The sequence below is a fragment of the Talpa occidentalis genome, unplaced genomic scaffold (genome assembly GCF_014898055.3).
Source record: "Talpa occidentalis isolate TD23 unplaced genomic scaffold, MPIMG_talOcc4v2.1 talOcc4.16, whole genome shotgun sequence".
Taxonomy (NCBI): Eukaryota; Metazoa; Chordata; class Mammalia; order Eulipotyphla; family Talpidae; genus Talpa; species Talpa occidentalis.
The window spans coordinates 80166894-80190120 of NW_023601653.1; the positions used below are offsets into that span (position 1 = coordinate 80166894).

At 45.3% G+C, this 23227-nt stretch overlaps 1 protein-coding gene across 5 annotated transcripts in view; it reads left to right on the forward strand.

Annotated features, from left to right (window-relative positions):
* Positions 1 to 23227, forward strand: part of NCKAP1L (NCK associated protein 1 like) — a 97996-nt gene that overhangs the window by 54898 nt on the left and 19871 nt on the right. For 2 of the 5 annotated variants that reach the window (XM_037514912.2, XM_054696685.1), the window contains 20 exons: positions 3304 to 3641; positions 4777 to 4887; positions 5613 to 5705; positions 8720 to 8776; positions 9481 to 9623; positions 10122 to 10212; positions 10299 to 10436; positions 12084 to 12132; positions 12229 to 12385; positions 13561 to 13617; positions 13893 to 13989; positions 14528 to 14637; positions 14808 to 14940; positions 15320 to 15401; positions 15586 to 15644; positions 15860 to 16005; positions 19141 to 19273; positions 19430 to 19549; positions 21966 to 22111; positions 22349 to 22480. In XM_037514912.2, the coding sequence (XP_037370809.1) occupies positions 3540 to 3641; positions 4777 to 4887; positions 5613 to 5705; positions 8720 to 8776; positions 9481 to 9623; positions 10122 to 10212; positions 10299 to 10436; positions 12084 to 12132; positions 12229 to 12385; positions 13561 to 13617; positions 13893 to 13989; positions 14528 to 14637; positions 14808 to 14940; positions 15320 to 15401; positions 15586 to 15644; positions 15860 to 16005; positions 19141 to 19273; positions 19430 to 19549; positions 21966 to 22111; positions 22349 to 22480 (2156 nt within the window). In that variant the 5' untranslated portion in view covers positions 3304 to 3539. The remainder of the gene's footprint in view (positions 1 to 3303; positions 3642 to 4776; positions 4888 to 5612; positions 5706 to 8719; positions 8777 to 9480; positions 9624 to 10121; positions 10213 to 10298; positions 10437 to 12083; positions 12133 to 12228; positions 12386 to 13560; positions 13618 to 13892; positions 13990 to 14527; positions 14638 to 14807; positions 14941 to 15319; positions 15402 to 15585; positions 15645 to 15859; positions 16006 to 19140; positions 19274 to 19429; positions 19550 to 21965; positions 22112 to 22348; positions 22481 to 23227) is intronic. The other 3 variants (XM_037514913.2, XM_054696686.1, XM_037514914.2) reach the window with 2 other exon arrangements.

Here is a 23227-nt window from a genome sequence, read left to right on the forward strand (position 1 = left end):
ATTTTTCCTTGTTAAATTCAGTTAATTTGTTCTTCATAGGTTCTGTTTCCCAAGTTAGTAATTCAAATAAATCAGCGTACTTACTGAGTAGCTACTCTGTCCACTCTGTTCTAGATCAGCGTTTCTTGACATGTCTAGTGGGACATTTATGCTAAAATCTCCTAGGAAACTTATAAATGCAGATGTCTAGGCCTCACTGCAGACCTACAAACCCTGAATCTCAGAGGGTTTCAGTTTAAGCACCTTTGAGAACCATTATAGAAGAATTGTGGTTCTCCAGCTTGAGAGTACATTGGAACCACCTGGAGGGCTTGTTATAACAGTTTTGGCTCTTATCCCAGAATTTCAGATTCAGCAGGGTTGGGGGTCTGAGAATTTCTATGTCTAACAAGTTTCCAGGTGATGTTAATGCTGCTGGACCATATTTTCAAAGTCACTGTATTAGATTACTGAGCAAGTCACATATTTAAATAAATTTAAAAAAAGTCACTGTACTAAAACACTGGAAGGGAAATAGAAAAGTTCTCTCTCTATATATATATATATAGAGAGAGAGAGAGAGAGAGAGAGATTTTTTTTTTTTTTTTTTTTTTTTTTTTGGGGCGTAGAAGGCCAGAGAGGCAGGGGGTGAGAGGATTCACCAGAGACAGAGCGGGGAGCAGAACAGGCAGACTGATGAAATACACTGCTGAGGGGAGCAGCGGGAGAGACAGGAGAGGTCTGCTGTGCCATGTGAGTGGCTTCTTGGCCGGCGACCCAATTCAGTCCATAGTGGTGGTAGTGCTGAGATTTAACCCCTAGGCCACCAGGGAGGCCCAAAAGTATTAGATATAATTCCTATCATTAAGGAACTTAAATCGTTGGGGGAGTGTAGGGTAAGTGAAAAAGTATCAGACTTTTCTGCCCTCCCACCATTAGGATGGATGATGGATCCCTGTGGTCCGGAATGCATGCCTGATGGCGGGCACCTGGAGTGGGGCGTGGGCCGACGTAGGTGGGAACACCTGGGCTCATAAGGGCGGCGTCACGGGGACGCCAGCAGAGCAGAGAGAACGAAACAGCAGAGCAGAAGAGTGAAGTAGAACCACAAGACGAGAAAAAGGCCACGAGAGAAGGCCGGAGAGCCCAGAAAGAGTGAAGACTCGCGGGGAGCTGGGAGGCCTGCCAGCCTCCCGGCCCCCCAGCACCCCTGCCTGCTGTGTACCTGGTAAATCCCAATAAAAGCCTGAAAAGCCACCGGGGTCTCCAGGATTTCTCCTTACCCCGTCTGCTCAGATCATAGAGATCCTGCTCCGTGTCCTCCTGCTGCTACATTTGGCGTAAGTTGGCAAGATAATCCAAAGCAGTCGGGTATGGAGCCCTCCAAAGACCGCAGGAGGGACTGAGGAGTAGCGACTGAGCCTGTGACAACGCTGGAGGCGTCGTGGTAGAACAGGAGATGGACAAGGTCCGGGCGCTGCGGGACGAGACCTTGCCTGGAGGAGAAGACGCCTGAGAGGACCAGCCCAAGGCCCCCGAGGCAGCAGAATCGTTGGGGAAGAAAGAGGACTACGACTCAGAGCTCGCCGGTGCTGATGCAGGGAGAGGCCAACGGACTTGGACCGACAATCCTGCCAGAAGGCGGAGGAACATTGGCAAGTTGATGTTGTTTTGGGGACCCTGAGGGTGGATGGTTTCGTTTGTAAACCCCAGGAGATAAAAATGAAGGTATGGCTGGTGGGCCTTGGTAGACTAGCCCACGACTGGCTGAGGGAGGAAGCCCTCGCCAAGTTCTCTGCAGCCAGGCGAGGAAAAGCCAACTTAGAAAGGCAAAAGCTGGTGCTGAGATTGGGAAGGCCTAAGCGGCTGTTAAGCAGCTTGAATATGTGGAAGAAGCCCTGTGAGTCTCTTAAAGTCACCTGTGGGTGATGCCCTGTTCATTGTTGAGTGAGGGTGGGGAGCTGAGGAACCCATCCTTGGGGGACGGGTGGGGAATGTGGCTTGTGGTGGAGCCTCAGCCGAAGAGGGGACCCAAGAGAGGCCGCACGTGGAGCTTGTGTCCACGGATCCCCGACCCATGTGCTTGTGCAGTGGGTTGGCCTGAGCGCAGGGGTCTGCGTGTCGCATGGGTGGCTGTGAAAGCCCAGTGTTGGAGCGACCGCAGACAGAAACCCTGAGGGTTGGCGATTACCCCCAAAGTACAGAATCGCCTGTCCAAGAGTGAGTGCATCCTGGGGGTGGATGTGGTGTGGCTTGTGGCTGAGACCACAGCAGGAGAAGACCAGGAAGCCTGACGGCTCCTGGTGTGTGATGACAGATGCCTGAATGGTTCCCCTTGTATGAGCAGTGCCTTCGGCAGCAGAAGTGGTGGATCATCTGCTGGTGCCAATAATCTTGTTTTTTGCTACTAGGTTGGTGCCCTGCCTGGACTAATTTGTGTTCTGTTGTATTTTATGTATTCAGTTATATTGTGATGTATTCGATTTACTTTTGTGGGCCATGGCTGCAGTGTTCATATTGCCAAGAGAAATGTGTGTATAACTTGAATATAGACTGATATAGACTGTCTGGCAGAAGACCCTGAGGGGTGGATTGTAGGGTAAGTGAAAAAGCATCAGGCTTTTCTGCCCTCCCACCATTAGGATTGATGATGGACCCTGTGGTCCTGAATGCATGCCTGATGGCGGGCACCTGGAACAGGGTGTGGGCATATGGAGTTGGGATTCCCCTGGGCTAAGACTGGGCTTGTAAGAACAGCGTCACGGGGACACCAGCAGAAGCAGAGCAGCGAGCAGAACCACGAGAGGAGCAGAGAGCAAGGCCACCAGAGAATGCCGGAGAGCTCAGAGCGAAGACTTGCCCCCCTGCCACCCTTGCCAGCTGTGTACCTGGTAAATCCCAATAAAAGCCTGAAAGCCACTGAGGTCTCCAGGACTTCCCCTTACCCTGTCTGCTCAGATCATAGAGATCCTGCTCCATGTCCTCCTGCCGCGACAGGGAGATGAGACATATATTTGAAAATGTAACAATGGAAAACAATGTTAGGTATATCTGACATTGGTTGGGGGTAGTTAGTAGGAGTTGGTATTTGATTTGGGCCCTAAAGGCTGGGTGGGTCTAATGTTCAGTAAAGAGTGACAGTTGTTCTTCATGGGGATAAAGAGGTAAAGAGTAAAGGCGATTGCATGTGGGCAATGGATACTTGTTTGTCTGGTGTCGCGCTCTGCAGAAGACACTGGTGGAGGGATCAGGCCAAAAAGGTTGGTTCCGGACTCTGAAGAGCTTTGACAGCCTGTCCTCCTTCTCTGCCTCCACCCATTTCAGTCTGAGCAAAAAGAGGAAGTCTCCTCTGCTGAATGTGCAAGAGGAAGCACAAGAAGATTGTAAGGCCTGTGAGCTGCAATGACTGCTGTAAGCCATGAGCCAATTGCAGAGGCGACAGGAAGACAAGCACACCAACCAGGCTGGGTCCCTCCACCCAGTGGGTGTCACCGCCCAGGCTGAAGGTGTTTGGGGAGATCAGGCATTGCTGTCTGGATGCGCCTCTCTTGGGGGCCATCATGTCTTTAACCTCAGCCTACCAGCATAAGCTGGCCGAGAAGCTCACTATACTGAATGATCGAGGCCAGGGGGTTCTCATCCGTATATATAACATCAAGAAGGTAAGTGTGAGCAACTGGCCTAGCGCTGATCACCCCGGCGGCAGCAGGGCGGGGAACCCTGAGGCCTGCAGCTCCAGCGCAGACTCCTCACTCTGGCTGGTTTAACTCGCCACCAGTCAGTCACATTATACAGGCCAGCTAGAACTGGGGTGCATAGGACGGTGCATGTTTTAGGGCTTCCCTTTCTTGGGTATGATTCTTACCCAAATGAAAGTGTTTGGTTTTTTTTTTTTTTTTCTGGGTATTGGGGTAGAGATGGGGGTGGGAAATAATTGTGTTCTGAGTCTCTTGGATAAACCTCTAAGGTGGAGAATTCTGGGTCTTATAATTTACTGCTGATACCCCACGCTCTGAAGAGATCCAAAGTTAGGTAGAACTTTGGCAAAAAATTTTTCTATGAAAGTTCTTCCCCTAAGAGGAAAAAATACATATGATATTTAGATTAAAAAGGGTGGGTGCCTTCTGGGTCTGAGACAGTTCGTGCTGTGGTTGGGGATGTGTGTGTTTAGGACAGGAGCTGCGGAATTGGGAGAAGCTCTTGGCAAGAGCCAGGCAAGGGGCTGGACCGAGGGCAGGGAAGAGATGATGACAGGGCTGGGAGTCGGGAGTTCCTGGAAGAGGAAATGTGGGACTTGGGAGGGGGAACTTCTGTCCATTTTGTAATGAAACAAATCACCAGGAATGTGTGTTCTCGGTCCCCTGTCTCCTATAAATGCTCTTTGGGACGAGATACAACGGACATAATTGTGACGCTGAGTCTCTCACAAAGTCTGCCTCCTGAGCAGCTGCTTTTCTCATTCTTTCCGGCTTTGGCCGAGCGGTGGGGAGAGAGCTTCCTCTTTGTGCTGGGGCAGACATTAAACTTCACCCGTCAAGACAAGATGTCCAAAAAAAAAAAAGTAAAGACAAGATGTCCAGGTTACTTAGCTCTTCCGAGAGTTGACTTAATGTTCTGACCTTGTTCCTGATGTACTCTTATGCTTTAACCCATGATAACAATTATGCTTTTTATATTTAATTCCCAGATCCCTCTTTCTCTAAGGGGTAGTATGAGTGATGTAAGAGGAGGTGTGTTTCTGAGGGGCACGCGAGAGGGTTGCCGTATATTGACACATAGCGTGGTTTATCTGTGCAGACTTGTTCAGATCCCAAATCCAAGCCATCTTTCTTACTGGAAAAGTCTATGGAGTCATCTCTCAAACACATCAACAAGAAATTTCCCAACATAGATGTCCGCAACAGCACGGTGAGAACTTGGTGCCTCTTCTTTCCTTTCTCTGAAATAACTGCGCTTGAATGTCTCAGGCCCTGCACTGTTGCCCGCCCCTCTGTGAACTTGGCAGCGGGTGGAGTAGCTTCTTTTAACTTTCCTAGGCTCAACCACCAGGTGATAGGTTGTTGTAGTCTTAAGAATTCTGAGATAGGATGGAAACCTCCTGGGTAAATGGTCACAAAGCACTGACCTTTCTCTATTGGAGATTCAGGAGAACACTGTTCTTGTAGAGGAAGACATTTCTATCAGCCCAGCAGGGGGCAGATATTTTATTGTTGTTTTTATTTTATTCCTGTTTCCCACAAAGCAAAATGTTTCTTTGCTAGTTGTTTTAGAATCACACTTCTCCCTTATGAATGTTAGCCCTAGATTTCTTACCATCTTACCTGTATCATCTTTGCAGTCTGCCTCTTTTGACTTTGGGATAGTCAAACTCTTAGACTGAAAAGGACCTTGAATTTCCTCCTATTGAGCACTTTCTATAGTTAGTGGGCATTACAGGCAACCATCATGCCTATATAGACAACCTCCTCTGTTTAAAGACCATTGGAACGTTGAGATTTTCCAGCTTCCTCTGTCAGTGTGTTTCAGCCTTCTTGAAGGACACCTTTTGGGAATTAACCCCTGTTTTACTTGGGTTATTGTGACCCATTGTCATCATATTTCATGTTTTGAAATTTTGTCCCTGTTTATCTCAGCAACAATTAGGGCCCATACAGCGGGAAAAAACAGAGATTATTAGACTCCTGACCAACTACTACCAGTCGTTTGTGGATGTCATGGAATTTCGGGTGAGTCCTAACCCAGGTCCCCAGTGTAGGCATTGACCTTTAGAGGCTATTCCTTTTTTAGAGAATGCTTATTTTTGTCACTTAATGTTTCTTTTCTTTTTTTTTTAAAGATTTATTTATTTATACAAGCACTGGGTACAGTCAGAAGCGTGGGAGGGTGAGAGAATTCACCAGAGCTAGAGCGGGGAACAGAACAGGCAGACTGACGAAATACACTGCTGAGGGGAGCAGCGGGTGGCAGGAGAGGTCTGCGCGCCATGGGGGACCCTCACCCGGCGGCTGGGGATCAAACCTCCGCTGCCGAGGCTGTGGGCAGCTTCGCAACCCAGCGCTCAACCGCTGCGCCACCAGGGGAGGCCCACTTAATGTTTCTTGAAAAAATAAGAAAGATGTTCTGATATGAAGAATATCTTAGTTGTATTGTAAAATGAAAGCCATTTGCTGAATAGTGTATGATACAATTATATTTTTATTTTAAGATATACAAGCTATGTACACATAGAATTAGTATACATATAGGAAAGATTTGGAGTGTTATGTATTAAAATGTTAAAAATAGCTACCTTTGGGGCAGATTATGATTGACTTCTATATTTTGGTTTAAATTTTGAAGAATTCCCTCCAATATCTTATTACAATTCTACTGAAAAATTCCAAGAGTAGTGCAATGAATATTGTTCTACTCTTTTCCTGGATTTCCTTATTGTTTGTACTTTTCCATGTTTACTTATCTTTCTCTATTTTTTTCCTAAACCATTTGAGTTAGTTGTAGACATGATATTTCCCTCCCTAAGCACTTTTAGCATACATCTGCTGAGACCAAAAATACACTCTTACATAACCCTAACACAATTATGATACTCAGGAAATGTAACGTTGCTACAATATTATTAATATCTAGGCCATTCACATTTCACATTCACATTTCTCTAGTCCTCTCAAGGATCATATATCGAATTTAGTTCTCGTGACTCTTTAGTCTTTGAACGAGAAAAGTTTCCAGCCTTCTTTGTATTTCTAGGCTTCTCAGATTTCGATGGCTTTACCACTTATACAATGCATGACTTTAGACTGGAAACTTTCACTCCTAGTTTCTTTACCTATAAATGGGCAAATAAAATTTACTCTATGGGATTTTGTGATAATTAAATGAGATAATGCGTGGAAAATAGCAAACTTAGGATTTAGCAGATAGTAATAGGCCAACAGATGTTAATTCCATTCATTCTTGTTTCTAGAATATAAGGCCTGTATTGATTATGTGAGTGACTGAAAGTGAACTGCTGTTATATCCCATAGGAGTTGAGTTGCAGAAATCAGTTGTAGGCAGGCCCTGCTAGCAAGCGAGGCAGCATAGACCTAGACATAGGTGTAGAAGTCATGTGGCACAGCGGAAGACTGTGGGCTCTGGGCTTTAATTCTAGTTCTGTCCCTTTCTAGCTTTGTGATTTGCGGTAAGTTTCTTAACTGCTCCTAGCCTCAGTTTCCCAATAGGTTAGTTTAGACATTTTAGTTAGTTTAGCCTTTTTGGGATGATAACTTAGAAACATCTTTTCCCCATATATTTTAGTAAGTTTGACAAATGTGCGTACCTGTGTAACCACTGCCACAATCAAAGGAAAGGACACTTTAATTAGCACAAAGTTTCCTTGTGCCTTCTCCCCCACACCTTATTTAGTCCCTGCCTCTCAAACTCCTTAGAGAACTGCTTTCCACATTAGATTTTTCTTTATTTTAGAGCTTATGATTAGAATCTCTATGGCATGTTCTCTTTTGTGTCTGGCTTCTGTCACTCAGCATAATGTTTTTGAGATTTATGTAGGTTGTTTTATCCTTTTTTTAAAAGATTTATTTATGCAAGAATTGGGGTACAGGCCAGAGGCATGGGAGGGTGAGAGGATTCACCAGAGACAGAGCAGGAAACAGAACAGGCAGACTGAAATACGCTGCTGAGGGGAGCAGTGGGCGAGACAGGAGAGGTCTGCTGCACCATGTGGGTATCTCCCTGGCTGGCCAGGAATCGAACCCTCACTGTGGAGGCTGCGGACAGCTTCACAGCGCAGCACTCAATCTGCTGCACCACCGAGGAGGCCCTGTTTTATGCATTTTTGATTAATTTCCTCATTTGGCTGAGTACTATTCCAGTGTATGAATATAATTTGTTTATTCATTTACCTGTTGACGGGCATTTTAGCTGTGTCCAGCTTTTGGCCATGATGTGTAAGTTGCTGTAAACATTTGTATACAGATCACTGTGGTGACATATTTTTCATTTTACATGGATAAATAATTTAGAAATGGAATTGCTAAATTATAGGGTGTTTGTATGTGTAATTTCATAAGAAATGGCCGAACTTTTTTTCCAATGTCATTGCTCCATTTTTCCCACTCTACATTCTTATTGGCACTGAATCAAATTTTATCTGAATCAAATTTTAGGCATGCTAGTAGGTATGAGGTGGTATCTTATTGTGGTTTTAATTTGTATTTCCCTGATGACTAATATGATTGAGCATCTTTTCATGTGCTTATTGACCATTTGTATATTTTTTTATTGTAAGTTAGCTTTTGGCAATGCATGAAACACACTCTTTGATCAAGCAGTTCTGCTTTTGTAAAATGAAAGTGCCAACATGCAGTGAATAGGCCAGGAATTGCGAACAAAGCAAAGGTTCATCACTATGAAAAAGACTGCACGTGGTATGGCCCATCAGGTGATCTGCATTTTGTGTCCTTTTTTTATGGAAAAAGGCCACATCTGCCACTCAGATGATAAGCTATGAAAGTGTGTGTAATTGAATAATGTCTTGTGCTTGTGGAAACGCAGGCTTTGGGCCTCTGAAAGAGAGAGGAGGGAATTCAGCAGTGCCTGCCTCACTATTCAGCAGTGCCTGCTTCACTTAGGTGACTCAGTGACTCTCTGGACCTCTGAGGGAGAGAACCCATCCCCTCAAATTTTGGTAGAAAGATGCCATCTTCTCTTTGTTCATTCTTGCCTCCAATTCTCCTCCCAGGATCATGTATACGAACTGCTCAACACCATTGATGCCTGCCAGTGCCATTTTGATATTGTAAGATTCTTTGCAACTCTTTTTTTATCCTAGAGCCACAGAAAAGACCAGGTCTTGGTTGGGACAGTGTGGGGTGGCATGGAACCGGGGGAATGACTATTTCATCCCAGGGTTATAATTCTTTCGTAAAAAGCACTGAAGTGAAAGTGTATTCATATGTTCAGGAGATGAGCAATGTGATTTATTTAATATAAAAATTACCCAAGAATCTTATTTTACTTTCTCCAACTCCTAAAGCTACCTTATTTCCTGGCATTCTTGTATCTTTTTTTTTTTTTAAGTTTTAAAAAAAATTTATGCATACAAGAGCTGGGGCACAGGCCAGAGATGCAGGGAGGTTGAAAGGGGGGGGGGAGAGGATCCACCAGAGACAGAGTGGGGAACAGAACAGGCAGACTGACCGAAAAACACTGCTGAGGGGAGCAGCAGGCGAGACAGGAGAGGTCTGCCTCACCATGTGGGTTTCTCCCTGGCTGGCTGGGGATCAAACTCATGCTGCAGAGGCTGTGGATTGCTTCATATTGCAGTGCTTAACCCATTGTGCCACCAGGGAGGCCCCCTCCTTGTATCTTGAACCCACTTTTAGCCCCCGACTTTTGGTCCAGTGTTCTCCAGATCCTTTCAGAGTCCTGGCACTCTCTGGTATGGTTGGGAAAATAGGGATCAATATGCTTTTCTTGGGTTCCTGTGTATTTTCCTTGTAGAATCTTAACTTTGACTTCACTCGGAGTTACCTGGACCTGATTGTGACGTACACCTCAGTTATTTTACTTCTGTCACGGATTGAGGATCGAAAAATACTCATTGGCACGTACAACTGTGCTCACGAGATGCTCCACGGGCATAGGTGAGTCACAGGGAATATGTGAGGGGAAGAGGCTCAAACGTGGTGCCATGAGGTGGGAGGTCAATATAAAGGAAATAGAATCCACACTTTCTCATATGAGAATAATCATCTACCTGATGACCCAGGCAAAATAAAACAATGGAGACTACTTATAAGGGTGTACACCGACAAGCGACTCTTCTATGTAGGGAAGTCTTAAATATTTGCTAATGGATCAACCAGGTTTGCATCATTTCTGATTAGTTTTTATCCTGGACTGGCTTCCACTTTGCTTTTCAGGTTATTGTAAAAGGATCTACCTCAAATTATCTGGTTCTGTCTAACCATAGTTTAGTATCCCGGGGTTTGGAGTGGGTTTTCTGCATAAGCAATTCAGTTTAGCATGTGTATCTTTGGAAGTGGTAGAGATGCCAGCCTACTTTTATCCTGGATGCAGACATAGGTTTATATCATGCTTATGGGAGGCCTGTAACTCCTTTTTTCTGTGCTTGCTTCTAGCGATTCCAGTTTTGCCCGTCTGGGTCAGATGGTCTTGGAGTATGACCAGCCTCTGAAGAAATTGACAGAAGAGTTTGGGCCTCACACAAAGGCAAGTTCCCTGAATGAGTGGAGAGTTCCTCAGGCAGAAGTGTGCTGTCTCTGTCACTGACACCAAGAATTTGTTGTTTCCCGCAGGCTGTAAGTGGGGCCCTCCTCTCTCTGCACTTCCTCTTTGTCCGAAGGAACCACGGGGCTGAGCAGTGGCGCAGTGCCCAGCTTCTAAGCCTCACTAGCAGCCCAGCAGCCATGATTAACCCTGCTCATTCAGACACAGTGAGTTTCCTTTTCCTCTTGCTAGGGGAGCCATTCATTTGCCAAGGCCATCTCTGTAACGATGCTGCTTCAGGAAATATCAGCCCCAAAGTACTCAAGCCCACTTTAAAGATACACCTTAAGACCGATCATTTCTTTCTTTCTTTTTTTTTTTAAAAAAGATTTATTTATGCATACAAGAGCCGGGGTACAGGCCAGAGGTATAGGGGGGTGAGAGGGCTCACCGGAGACAGAGCGGGGAACGGAACAGGCAGACTGACTGAAATACACCGCTGAGGGGAGCAGCGGGCGAGACAGAAGATGTCTGCTGCGCTATGTGGGTCAGCTCCCTGGCCAGCTGGGGATCGAACTCTTGCTGCAGAGACTGTGGTTTGCTTCATAGTGCGGTGCTTAACCCCTTCCGCCACCAGGGAGGCCCCCCAAGACTGATAATTTCTTGTAGCTAAAAAATTATGGGTAGGTGGGAGCTTTTGTTTGGATCAGAATTAGTAGATGCCTTCACCTAGAAGGAATTTAGCAAATATTCACAGAATGAACAAATGGGTGAAACTGAGTCAGTAGGCACCTATTTAGACAACAGGATCTTGAGTGTAGCATCAGTTAACTGTTTTTATTCAACTACTACATGAGCACAGCAGCCTTGCTTCAAGAAACTCATAGGGAAGATGTGCCATTTATTCACACAAAAACAGTTGATGGGGCTGCCCTGGTGGTGCAGGGATTAAGTCTCAGCAGTATCAAGCTATCATGAGCCACTGCGGCCTGTGTTCCCCAGCCAGGGAGCTACCCACATGGCGCGGCAGACCTCTCCTGACTCGCCCGCTGCTCCCCTCAGCAGTGTATTTCCGTCAGACTGCCTGTTCTGCTCCCCGCTCTCTGGTGAATCCTCTCACCCCCCACACCTCTGGCCTACGCCCCAGTTATTGTATGCATAAATACATAAAATAATTAAAAAAAAAATACAACTGATGGTACAGGATGAGAGAAAAGTGCCAAATAAGTGATGTGTACTTTCAGTGGTAAAAGGATCCAAAGGAGTGGAGAAATCACGAAGAGGTTTTGACTCTTACTCTTCTGTTATTAAAAGTATCTGAACTTTTGGGGAGCAGTTCTGTGAAACCTTTTGTTCTGACTTCAGCTATCCTCTTTTTTTGCCTTATCCCACTTCCAGAGCCTCACACCCATTATTAGCAGGTTTCCCAGCTAGTTTCCCAGACCTAATCCAGTCTGGTAAGATAAAATTGGCTTTGATACTTAAATACTAATTTGATTACCTTTGTTTCTATTTTTTTTAAGATTTATTTCTATTTATGCATACAGAGCTGGGATGTAGGCCGGAGGTAGGGGATGGTGGTGAGAGGACTTACCCGAGACAGAGTGGGGAGCAGAAGAGGTGGAACTACTAAAATACACTGCTGAGGGGAGCAGCAGGTGAGATAGGCGAGGTATGCTGTGCCATGTGAGTCAGCTCCCTGGCCAGGGATCGAACTCAGGCCACAGTGGCTGGCAATAGCATGATAGTGCTGAGACTTTAACCCCACTGCCACCAGGGAGACCCTCTACCTTGTTTACCTTTGTCTTGAGTGTGTTAGTCTTTGGGGGAGGAACAAATCAAATAACCACTCGACCATCTCTGTCTTCTCACAGATGGCGTGTGAGTACCTGTCTGTGGAAGTGATGGAGCGTTGGATTATCAGTAAGTTTGTGGGAGGCGGTGGGGGTGGATGTGGCAACGTGTTACATGGAGAGCAAGTTCTAAAAGGCTTCCCCTGCACTGTTTACCCACCTACAGTTGGGTTTCTTCTTTGTCATGGGTGCCTCAACTCCAACGCCCAGTGCCAGAAGCTGTGGAAGCTGTGTCTGCAGGGCTCCCTGTACATCACCCTCATCCGGGAGGACGTGCTCCAGGTGCACAGGGTCACTGAGGAGCTGTTTAGCAGTTGCAAAGGGTGAGAGACAAGAGAACCAAACTCATCTTTTGGGGATGGTTATTTCCTCCATCAGTGTCCTGATTACATGCGTGGTGGTAAGGACCAGTTCTAATCACTGAAGAAATGTTTATTGAACACCTATTTACTAGGCGTGCCACTGGGTTTTAGGGATACATTGATTAATAGCATAGAGTGTGGACTCTGAAACCTGACAGCCTGGGTTTGGATTTCAGCTCTACCACTTACTGGCCGTGTGATTTTTGCGGGGGGTGGGTGGCAGGGAGGGAGGGGGGTGGAGAGAGAGAGAGAGAGAGAATGAGAGAATAAAGCATACATATTTTTTCAACTTTGTATTAGCAGTTTTTGAAAAGCAGAGAGAGCTCAGGGAAGGGTGTTGAGAAGAAGAGAGAAAACAGAAGCCAAGGGAAGAACACATCCCAAGAAGGAAGTCCTGGTTGTCTGTGTTAGATGATGTTGAGAGGTCAAATAAAATGAGGATTGCACAGTGTTGATTGGATTTGACTATCAAGATGGTCTAAGCACCCTTCTTGTGGACAACTTGTTGAGTAGTGAGGTTGAGAGCTTGGTTGTAGTGGTTTAAGAGCAAATGGGGGGCAAGGAATTTAATAAGTAACTCAAGAAGTTTGACCAAGAGCGGAAGAATAGAGAGAGCTATAGAGAGGAGGTGTGGCATTGAGGAAGGGCTCAAATACCTTTTATTATTGCAAAACTAAGCTTCAGAAATGTAAAAAGGTCAAAGGGGAAAGCTGACCGGACTCTCACCAAGGTAGAGCTGGAGTGATGCTTTTACTTGAGAGCAGGGCCTGTGTCATATGTATGTGCTGCTGCTTTTCCCTCCTTCAAACCTGGAAGAGAACTTCAACTTGAAGTTTGCACAGAAGTTTGCAGGAGCATGGGACAAGATGTCTAGTCTCCGCTGTGCCATTATAACCTTCTATGACCCTAGGAAAGTGATTTCTCTTCCCTATGTATTTTCCTCATCTGCAAAGTAATGAAGAAGTGAATGGTCTCTAAGCTCTGTGAGTCTTATTAACAGGCCGGGGTGAGAAGCAGGATTTGGAAAGGCCCTGACAGCGAGGGCTGCCCATGCTTTCCCTAGTCTGGAAGCTCTGAGAGCTGGGAAGGTACGACAAGGCCTCTGATGGCATCACTGTGCTTGTGTGGCTCTGCAGGTACGGCAAGCGCGTGGCAGATGTCAAGGAGAGCAAGGAGTATGTCATTGCGAACAGGTAAGGTGGGAAGCACGTTCTACAAGAGGGGAGGGACTCGGTGCCTCTCCTGACCTCTGTTCTCACCTGAGACACCCTCAGTTTCTGTACTGTATTATTCCTTCAAGAACCCCCAAAGTTGCTATTGCTTCACATTGTGTTTTCCGACCAAGTCTTGCTTTAACGTTGAACCTTCTCCTGCCTGACGCCCTTTCCTGAATGCAGGCTCCTCCGCACTGCCTTTCAGCGATCTTAAGGGGAGCGGAGAGGTGATATTCTTTGGTTTCCTTTCTCAGCGGCCAGTTTCATTGTCAGCGGCGGCAGTTTCTGCGGATGGCAGTGAAGGAGCTGGAGACTGTGCTGACCGATGAACCAGGGCTGCTGGGTCCCAAGGCAAGAGCAAGCAGTGTTGGGAGGGGACTGATGACCAGTGGTAAAAGATTCTCTCTGGGGAACGACTAAGTATTCATGAGTTTTTGCCTTTCCCAGTCTTTTGTGATCTATTTGTATAATTATATACGATTTCTTTGACTCTTACTGGGAACCCCCAAAACTTTGTATCTTTCCTTTTTTTTTCTAACCCTGTCATAGTATATAATGCATTTTAGCCATTGTGTACTTATCTTACCCTCTGTTTGAGGATGAACTAATTAAGGCAGAGTTTGCTTTTATTTTAACCATGGAAATGCCTAGTGAATATTTCTGAAATTTAATTTGATAGGGAGGAAAGGGTATTGATTATGAGCTAATGTCAACATTATGTCCATCTGATTCTGTGTCATAGTTTTTTTGTGGGTCTGTGATTTTTATTGGGCACTATTGTTGGTGTGGCTAAAAATTGTATCCATATGGGTACTCTCACGACAATTTCTCTGTGCTTTGAAATTCACTTTTAACTTTGAAAATTCTCATAGTCCTTTCCTTCCCTTAGGCCCTGTTTGCTTTCGTGGCCCTGTCCCTCATTCGTGATGAGGTCACCTGGCTGGTTCGTCACGCAGAAAATGTCACTAAGACAAAGACTCCGGAGGACTATGCTGACTCGTTAGTACTTGACATGGTTAAGAACCTTGACCTTCAGTGGGATTGGGGGAAGGGACGGGGAGCCATCACATGACCTCAGAGCCTCAGTTTCTGCCCTGTTATCACGGTCTCTGTCTCAGTTCATATTTCTAGTCTCATACATCTCTCTGTTCGCATCCTCGACTTGGTAGGAGCATTGCAGAGCTGCTTTTCTTATTGGAGGAGATTAGGGCTCTGGTCCGAAGACACGTCAAAGTGATCCAGAAGTACCACCTTCAGTACCTGGCCAGATTCGATGCCCTTGTGCTCAGTGATGCCATTCAAGTATGTTTCATTGATAATGATTAGTGTGATTCCTGGTGATTCCCCCTGCAGACCCACTCCAGATCTCATGGTCTATCTGTTGTGTGTCAAAGTGCCTGCTTTTCCCTCTACATTTGTTAAAAGAAAATGGACAAATAACCTCAGCAGCCTTTTTCTTTTTTAATACATGAAGCTACATAGAAACAGGAGAGAAAAAGAAAGAGGAATTGGGTGCTGGTGTGGCGGGGGACCCAGGAAGTTTGCTCCATCTCTTGCTGGATTCTTGCTGTTTGTGACACTCAGTTCTTCACCTTCATACATGGGCTTGAGCCTGGGGGTCCTTGTTTCTGTCCTGGTGGAACATATGCCCCCTTGATGGTAACTCCAACTTCTCTTTTAGAACCTTTCTGTGTGTCCTGAGGAGGAATCCATCATCATGTCCTCGTTTGTCAGCACTCTCTCCTCTCTGAATCCCAAACAAGGTTAGTGGAGGGCAGTGGAAGAGGCAGGGTATGTGTGTGGGGGAACTTTTTTTCTTTCTGGAAATACTGACCTGTTGGGGTCAGGGATGGGACAAGATGACTTTGAAGAGTACCTATCATTCTGTGCAGGTGGATATTAGGCTGCTGTTTTATTTTTTTCTTTAACCATCTGTTTTTCTTACAGTTGATAATGGAGAGAAATTTGAATTCTCTGGATTGAGGCTGGACTGGTTCCGCCTGCAGGTCGGTCTGTTCCTGTTAATAGTCCCTCATTCTCAGGCTCTTCCCTCTCCCCGACCCCATCTCTTTTTACCACCTCAATTCTGCTATATGGAGCAATTCAACACAGAAAACCAATTATTGGACAGGATAAACCCCAGTCTAACTGTAGCCCCAACACTGGGTGTCCTTTTTATTGATCTTGTTTTTCTCCATCTTTTACTCAACTCCAACCATAGGCGTATACCAGTGTGGCTAAGGCGCCCCTGCACCTGCATGAGAACCCCGACTTAGCCAAGGCCATGAACCTCATCATCTTTCACTCCCAAATGCTGGACTCAGTAGAGAAAGTGTTGGTGGAAACTTCAGACCTGTCTACTTTCTGGTATGTCCTCATTCAGAATTATTTTAATATTTTTAATTTTTAAAATTTTTTTATTATATATTTTATTTTTATATTCCCCATACAATTGCAACCCCCTTATTTTGACCCCAATTCCTCCCCTCCCCGCCCCCACCTCCCATAGAGTGTCTCTGGTTCATAGTTGTTTGTTGATTTTGATTTTTACTTTCAGAATTCTTTTTAAAGTCACTTGACCTCTTGCCGGGCTGAAACCAAGCAAACCTGGCTGGTGGGTCCTCCCCCTTGTGCTTATGACTACAGGACATGACCCCAAAGCAGGCCCAGTGTGAAACAATCACAGGATTTATTTACACAAGGAGGGGGAAGATGGGGGAGGGGCAAGAGTTATAGGCTGGCACATGGCGAGACACGTCTGTCTTTCCCCTCATAGCATCCACCCAGCAGAGACTGAGGTCCAAGCCAAAGCGATATGTAACAAGCTGGTGGCTTCTCCATAGACACCCCTTCTCCCCAGCAGTGTAACTTCCAGAAGCCCAGCAGCTTAACTGGTCAAAAGCCCCAGCAGTTTAACTTCCCCCAAACCTCAACAGTTGAACTGTCAAAAGCCCTAGCTGCTTAACTGCCAGAAGCCTCAGCTCACCCCTGTTTCTCGTCAGCCCCTGCTTAGGGGGTTTGAGAAGCGCCATCTCTTAGCATCAAGTTGCGTCAGCTCTACTTTCTATCATCAGTTTGTCTGTGAGCACCTCCTGCTGACCTGGAGGTTGCTCCTCACTATTTCTCATACATAGCTTTGGTGTAATTCCCCAAGACAGAGGAAAATTCTTGTTTTCTTTGTGATTGCCTTAAAGGGAGATGTTTAAGCTAAATAGCTCACTCATTTCAGTTGCTACCAAGTGATGGAACATGAAGTTGATTCCTTTTGGTTCTGGTTTTCTTTAGGAAAGCCATTTGGGTACTGTACAGCCTTCCCTGCTTGGGGATCACTCATCAATGCATCAGTCCATTTTCCCCTCACTGCTATCTTTAGAACCTTATTTAGTTTTACTTATTTTTGGGATATTGGACTTAAAAAGAGACATGGAAAATTTGGAGGTTTAGGGGAGATAACTGAAAGTAGTTGAGAGAGCTGGAGAATATGATCTTTAAAGATGAAAATTAGTTTTTCTTTAGGTATCGTTCACATATGCTAATGCTTACCACTGTTGTGCATAACTCTGCCATTTGTGGGATTAAACAGCAATACAATGTTATCTCTGTTCTCTGTAGTCATTGTAGGTGTGAAAAGGACATCAATGCAGTAATTACAAATGTAAGGAGTGTGACAAGAGAGAGCATGAAGTTGAGAGGATATAAGGTTGAGAAAAATCAGTCTCATAAAATTAATCAGTTTTTCTGGAACCTGACCATCAAAATTTGAGAGGGATGTAAATTAGTACAATAGATTCCAGCTTTATGATTTGTCCACTGTACCATCATATCACTTTACCAAGAGTCCTCTCTATTAAAATATAAATCACTTTATGATTTAATATTCACCATGTGATTGCTGCCAACTGGACCCTGTGAGTGGGACATCTGTGGGCAGAGCATTTGAATAACTATTAGCATATGAGCAATGACCATGTGTTTATCCAGTTTGACAATCTTTGGTTTCATGGGTTCATGGTTTTTTATTTTTTAAAGATTTTTATTTTATTCATGCATACAAGAGCTGGGGTGTAGGCCAGAGGTCCTGTGGGGCAGGGTTGGAACATCCACCAGAGACAGAGTGGGGAGTAGAAGAGGTGATTTGACTGAAATACACTGCTGAGGGGAGCAGCGGGCAAGACAGGAGAGGTCCGCTGTGCCATGTTGGTCACCTCCCTGGCCAGGGATTCAACTCATTCTGCAGTGGCTGTGGATAGCTTCATAGTGGCTGAGACTTAACTCCTGGGAAGCCCCTTAAATTTTTTTAACTTTACTTTTTTTGAACCAGGCAAGGCTTTATTACGGGAGCCATGCATGAGGGAATTGGTGCACATTTTTTTTTTTCTAGTGAAGTATAGAAGTGTTTTGGTTTTTATTTTATTTTATTTTTTTTTAAGATTTATTTATTTATTTATTTATTTATACAAGCACTGGGTACAGTCAGAAGCGCGGGAGGGTGAGAGCATTCACCAGAGCCAGAGCGGGGAGCAGAGCAGGCAGAAGGACCGAAGGACACTGCTGAGGGGAGCAGCGGGCGGCAGGAGAGGTCTGCGCGCCAGGTGGGACCCTCCTCCGGTGGCCGGGGAGCAGCTGGGGATCAAACCGGCGCTGCAGAGGCCGCGGGCAGCTTCGCAACCCAGCGCTCAACCGCTGCGCCACCGGGGAGGCCCAGAAGTGTTTTGGTTTTTAGTCTTTATGTATCTTGTGGTTATTGGTTACTAAGTGGTTATTGTTGGGTTGTGTAAAAATATTGTGCTAAACTGTACTTATGGACCATAAAAAGAGTATTAAAAAGGAAATTTTAATTAAATCAAAACCAGAAATTATAAAAAAGTATGATGATGATGATGAGGTGAAGTTAGTGAATTAGTATGAATTAGTATGAGAATTGGTTTTTCCCATCGACTCCATTATCACACTGTACGTGGTGTTCAAATAACCTTTTCCAATTTAAGTTACTTATTTTTAATTTCGTTTTTTAATATCAAGAAAAATGAAAATTTCTCAGTATTGTTTTATTGTACACATCAACATTTTATATAAGCTTAGTTACATGCAGAAATTTTCAAGTTACACTGTCTTAAATGAATTATGCAGTATTAATGTTTCATTGGGCTCACATTACAGTATTTTCATTATATGATCATGTCTGTAGAATGGATTAGGATGGTAGGATGGGGACTACTGTACTGAAGGATTTCTAAACTAGGAGGATGACCTGAATCATACTGAGAGAGGAATAGCAGATTTTGTACAAGGGACGAAGGTCCTCACTTAACTGTCCTGGAATCCAGCATATAAGTGTCTGAAAGGATACATTTCTTGGGATCCTATCTATCTTAGGGGTAGGAAAATGAAGGAGGGAGTGGTGAATATCAATAAATATTTGTTGAAAGAATGAAAGAATGATACTTTCCATCTCAAAGGAAACAACTCCTAGTTTTAAGCTTCCTTCCCCTTTTCCTGCAGCTTTCACGTCCGTACCTTTGAGAAGATGTTTGCTATGACCCTGGAGGAACCTACCATGCTGCGTTATGCCATTGCTTTCCCCCTGATTTGTGCTCATTTTGTCCACTGCACTCATGAGATGTGCCCAGAGGAGGTGTGTACCCTGAACTCCAAGGCTTGTCGTTTCTAGTAACCTCTCATCCTTATTCTTGACTTTGGTGGCTCAGGCCCTGGGTGTCAGAGCTGTGTCACAGGGACAGTATGTCTGCCTTGTGATGCTACTTTCTTCCATGGTTCCTTTTCCCAATAGTACCCCCACCTGAAGAACCATGGCCTTCATCGCTGCAATTCCTTCCTGGAGGAGTTGGCCAAGCAGGCCAGCAACTGTGTCCTGGAGATCTGTGCTGAGCAGCGCAACCTGAGTGAGCAGGTGGGCCCCGTCCGCTGTCTGTTCAGTCTCGCCTTTCTCCTCTCTTGGCGGCTTCCCTGCTTCCTTCCTTTGTCTTCCTTCAAATGCCAAGTGTTCGAATTCTTTCTCTCAAGTAGGTAGGGCTTGGTGGGCTTGAATTTATGGTAGGCTTTTTCCCCCTAAGTATAGTCCCTTCAATCTTTACTCTCTTAGGAGTAGATAGAGGCGTTTAAAAATATTCTTGTTCGGGGCCTCCCCGGTGGCGCAGCGGTTGAGTGCTGCGTTGGGAAGCTGCCCGCGGCCTCTGCGGCGCCGGTTCGATCCCCGGCTGCTCCCCGGCCACCAGAGGAGGGTCCCACATGGCGCGCAGACCTCTCCTGCCGCCCGCTGCTCCCCTCAGCAGTGTGCTTCGGTCCTTCTGCCTGCTCTGCTCCCCGCTCTGGCTCTGGTGAATTCTCTCACCCTCCCGCGCTTCTGACTGTACCCAGTGCATGTATAAACAAAAAACAAACAAACAAATAAATAAATAAAACAAACATGCGTCTATAAAAAAAATGTAAAATGAAAAAAAAAAATTCTTGTTCGAATAGCTGCATCTGTCTCATTTGAAGAATTCCAAGAGATGAATTGATTTTCTAATGCGCTTCCCTTCAGCTCTGTGTACACACACTTAGGACAGTGGCCCCCCTCCAGATCACCCTCCTTGCCTCGCTTGTCTGTCCATCTGCAGCCTCATCTGTGGTTTTCTGAATGTTTTCAGGCTCTCTCCTGTGTTTATCCTCAGGGCTGCTTTCTTGTCCTTGTCTGCTTGTTTTCCTCTCCCTTGACTGACTCACAGCACCTGGTCAGGATTTGTTCAACCTAAATTTCAGAAAAATTGAAAATAAGGAAATTAATCTGCTGTTGCCCTGAAGTCTTTTAGGTTTCCCAGACTACCCACTCGTCTTGGGTTTGAGTCAGGCTTTGTCCAGCTGTGGTAGGAAGGAGCTGGTGTGTGTGTGTGTGTGTGTGTGTGTGTGTGTGTTTATATTCACAGTTATATTAATCCTTAACTTTTCCATTTGTTCAGATGTAAAAGGGGGCTAAAAGTAGTTTCTTTATGGCGATATCATAAAGATTACATGAAAAAGTATGCCAAAGAGTTGGTAGGCAATTTTCAATAGATGTTAGCTGTTGTACAATTGGCTGCTTAATAGGCACCAGGCCCTAAACTGGGTTTTTGGGAAGGAAGCACACAGTACTGGCCCTTGGGGAATGTCCCAGTTTAAGAGAAAAAGGAGCTCAAATACAGTTTTGAAAAAAATTTAAATAATAAATGCAAGGAAGATACACAGACAAGTAAAATTGTGGGGATAGTCATCACTCAGTTTGAATCCTTCTCTCATGCTGGGGCAGAGACGTGCTCAGTGCTGTGTCAGAGATGCCTCACATGCAGTGTGAGTCATGTTTTCAGATGCACCAGAACTTTTGCAACCAGATGAGTGTTGCTTCCTCTAAAGTTTTCATTTTGAATAAATAATGAATGATGTTGCCATTACTAACAGAGTTAAAGTTTTTGGAACGACTTTCGGACTCTACTAAGACACTTTGGCATGATTTCAGGTTGCTGCATCTTTGTCCGTCAAGGTGGACTGGAATTTTTGAAATAGTGGGAGTTTGAACTTAAACTAAATGTGACTATAACAGAACCAGTTTCTCTTGGCTCTTACGCTGTTCTGAGAGTAATTCCAAATGTGGTGTAGGCAGACCTGCTCTGTGTGTGCCCGGCAGCACAGGAGTCAATGCAGACACGTCCAAGGTGATTACCTTGAAGGAGAAATCTGAATATATAATTCTAGTTCACGTCTTCTGTACAACAAGCTCGGTAACTTGGTGAAGAGAAGAGGTGCAGGATTGACATTTAAATGAAGTAGCAAGAAATGTGATGGCTTACTTAAAAAGGAGGGAAAGTATGCAGGCCATTCTCTGAGCTCTGAATGTTTGGAGGGCGGTGGCAGTTGAGTGACTGTCTTCCAGAACACGAGGAAATGGCACCAGTGAGATGGTGGCTCTAGACCAGCAAAAAAACAAACGTCTTCCCGGGATAGAGGATCCTAGAAAGTGCAGTTGAGTGGAGCTCTCAGCTGTTTTTCTTTTTCCTTGAATATTTCCACCAGGAGACACTCTCAGCGTGTGGTTGGGTATTGATGTCCAATTCCTGAAAGACTGCCGTCTTGAGATTCTGAGTCTAATTATGGGGAGATAAATAATGAAAACTGAGAGGCAGCACATTCCAAATAGGCCCCACCGGAGAAAGAGATGTAGGGAAGGAAAACGAGAGAAAGGCAGAAAGATGAAAGGCAGACACTGGAGAGGCCTTTCATAACTCTTAGCTGGGCGTCTCGGCAGCTGTAGGAAGGACCCTCACTTCTCCACTCACTCGTGTTCGTTTCTGAAGCTTTTACCTAAGCACTGCGCCACGACCATCAGCAAGGCCAAGAACAAGAAGACCATGAAGCACAAGCAGACTCCCAGAAAAGGAGAGCCCGAGAGGGACAAGCCGGGAGCGGAGAGTCACCGGAAGAACCGCGGCGTCGTCACCAAGTGAGGACTGGGGCCTAGAAGGCCAAGTGGCCGCTGAAACCCAGCAGCAGTGGCGGGAAGGACAGATACAGGAAGGCACTTACCTGTGAATTTTCTCCTTTGCCCTTGGGGTCAGCATCAGCATGTACCTGTCCGGGCTGAGTAGTCTGAGGAGGTGAAATGGTCTGAGGGTTATGAGCCAAACAAGGCCGTGCCAGACCGTAACTAAGGCTCATTTACTTTCTCATTTTTCCCCAGCATGGACAAGCTCCACTTACACCTGACAGAGTTAGCGCTGACAATGAATCATGTGCAAAGCTTCTCTGTGTTCGAACACACTATCTTCCCTTCGGAGTATCTCAGCAGCCACCTGGAAGCCAGACTCAACAGGTATCACTTGTTCCTTGTCCCTGTGCTTGTATCTTTGAGTCCCGTGAGATCCATCGTGGTGGTGATGCCACGCGCTGGAGGATCCGAGGCAGAAGCCTCAGACCAAAAGTCCCAAGCGTCTCAATTAAAAGCAAATGAACAAAAAAAGCCCCAAACCTCCTTAGGTGGTTTGAACAGCCAGAATTGATCATCGCTGACTTAGCAGGGCGAGCGGGGCCTTTGTAGTCGGTTGACCCATGTTGCCATCCTTCACACCAGCCAGGATACAGAGTTGGGTGTCTAACGTGTTAGAATCTTAGTTTCCTGCCTTATAATGTGAGACTTCTGATACTCTCCTTATAGACAGACAGATAGTTGAAAATTACCAGTAATTGAGACTTGGTAGAGAATTAGAAATGACAGTGAGTGCAAAGTTCCTGACATGTAATAGGCCTCAATAAAATACGTTCCCTTGCCTTGGCCTTGCTTCCTCATTTTATTGCCCCTTAACGTAGGAGGAACATTTCCCGTGTATTGAATCGGGCAGTGCAGTTAGGGCAATAAAGGAAAGAATTATAATGAATAATCCCTGTAGTTTTCTGTTTTGCTTTGGAATATATACTGTGTTCACTCACTGCGTCGAGCAGCTGCTGTCTGTCAGCAGTATTCTAGAACTGTTCATACAGTAATATGCAAAACAGATAAAAATCCCTGCCTTCCTAAAGCTTACCTTCCAGGGGGGGAGATAGACAAAGAATGTAAAAAAGT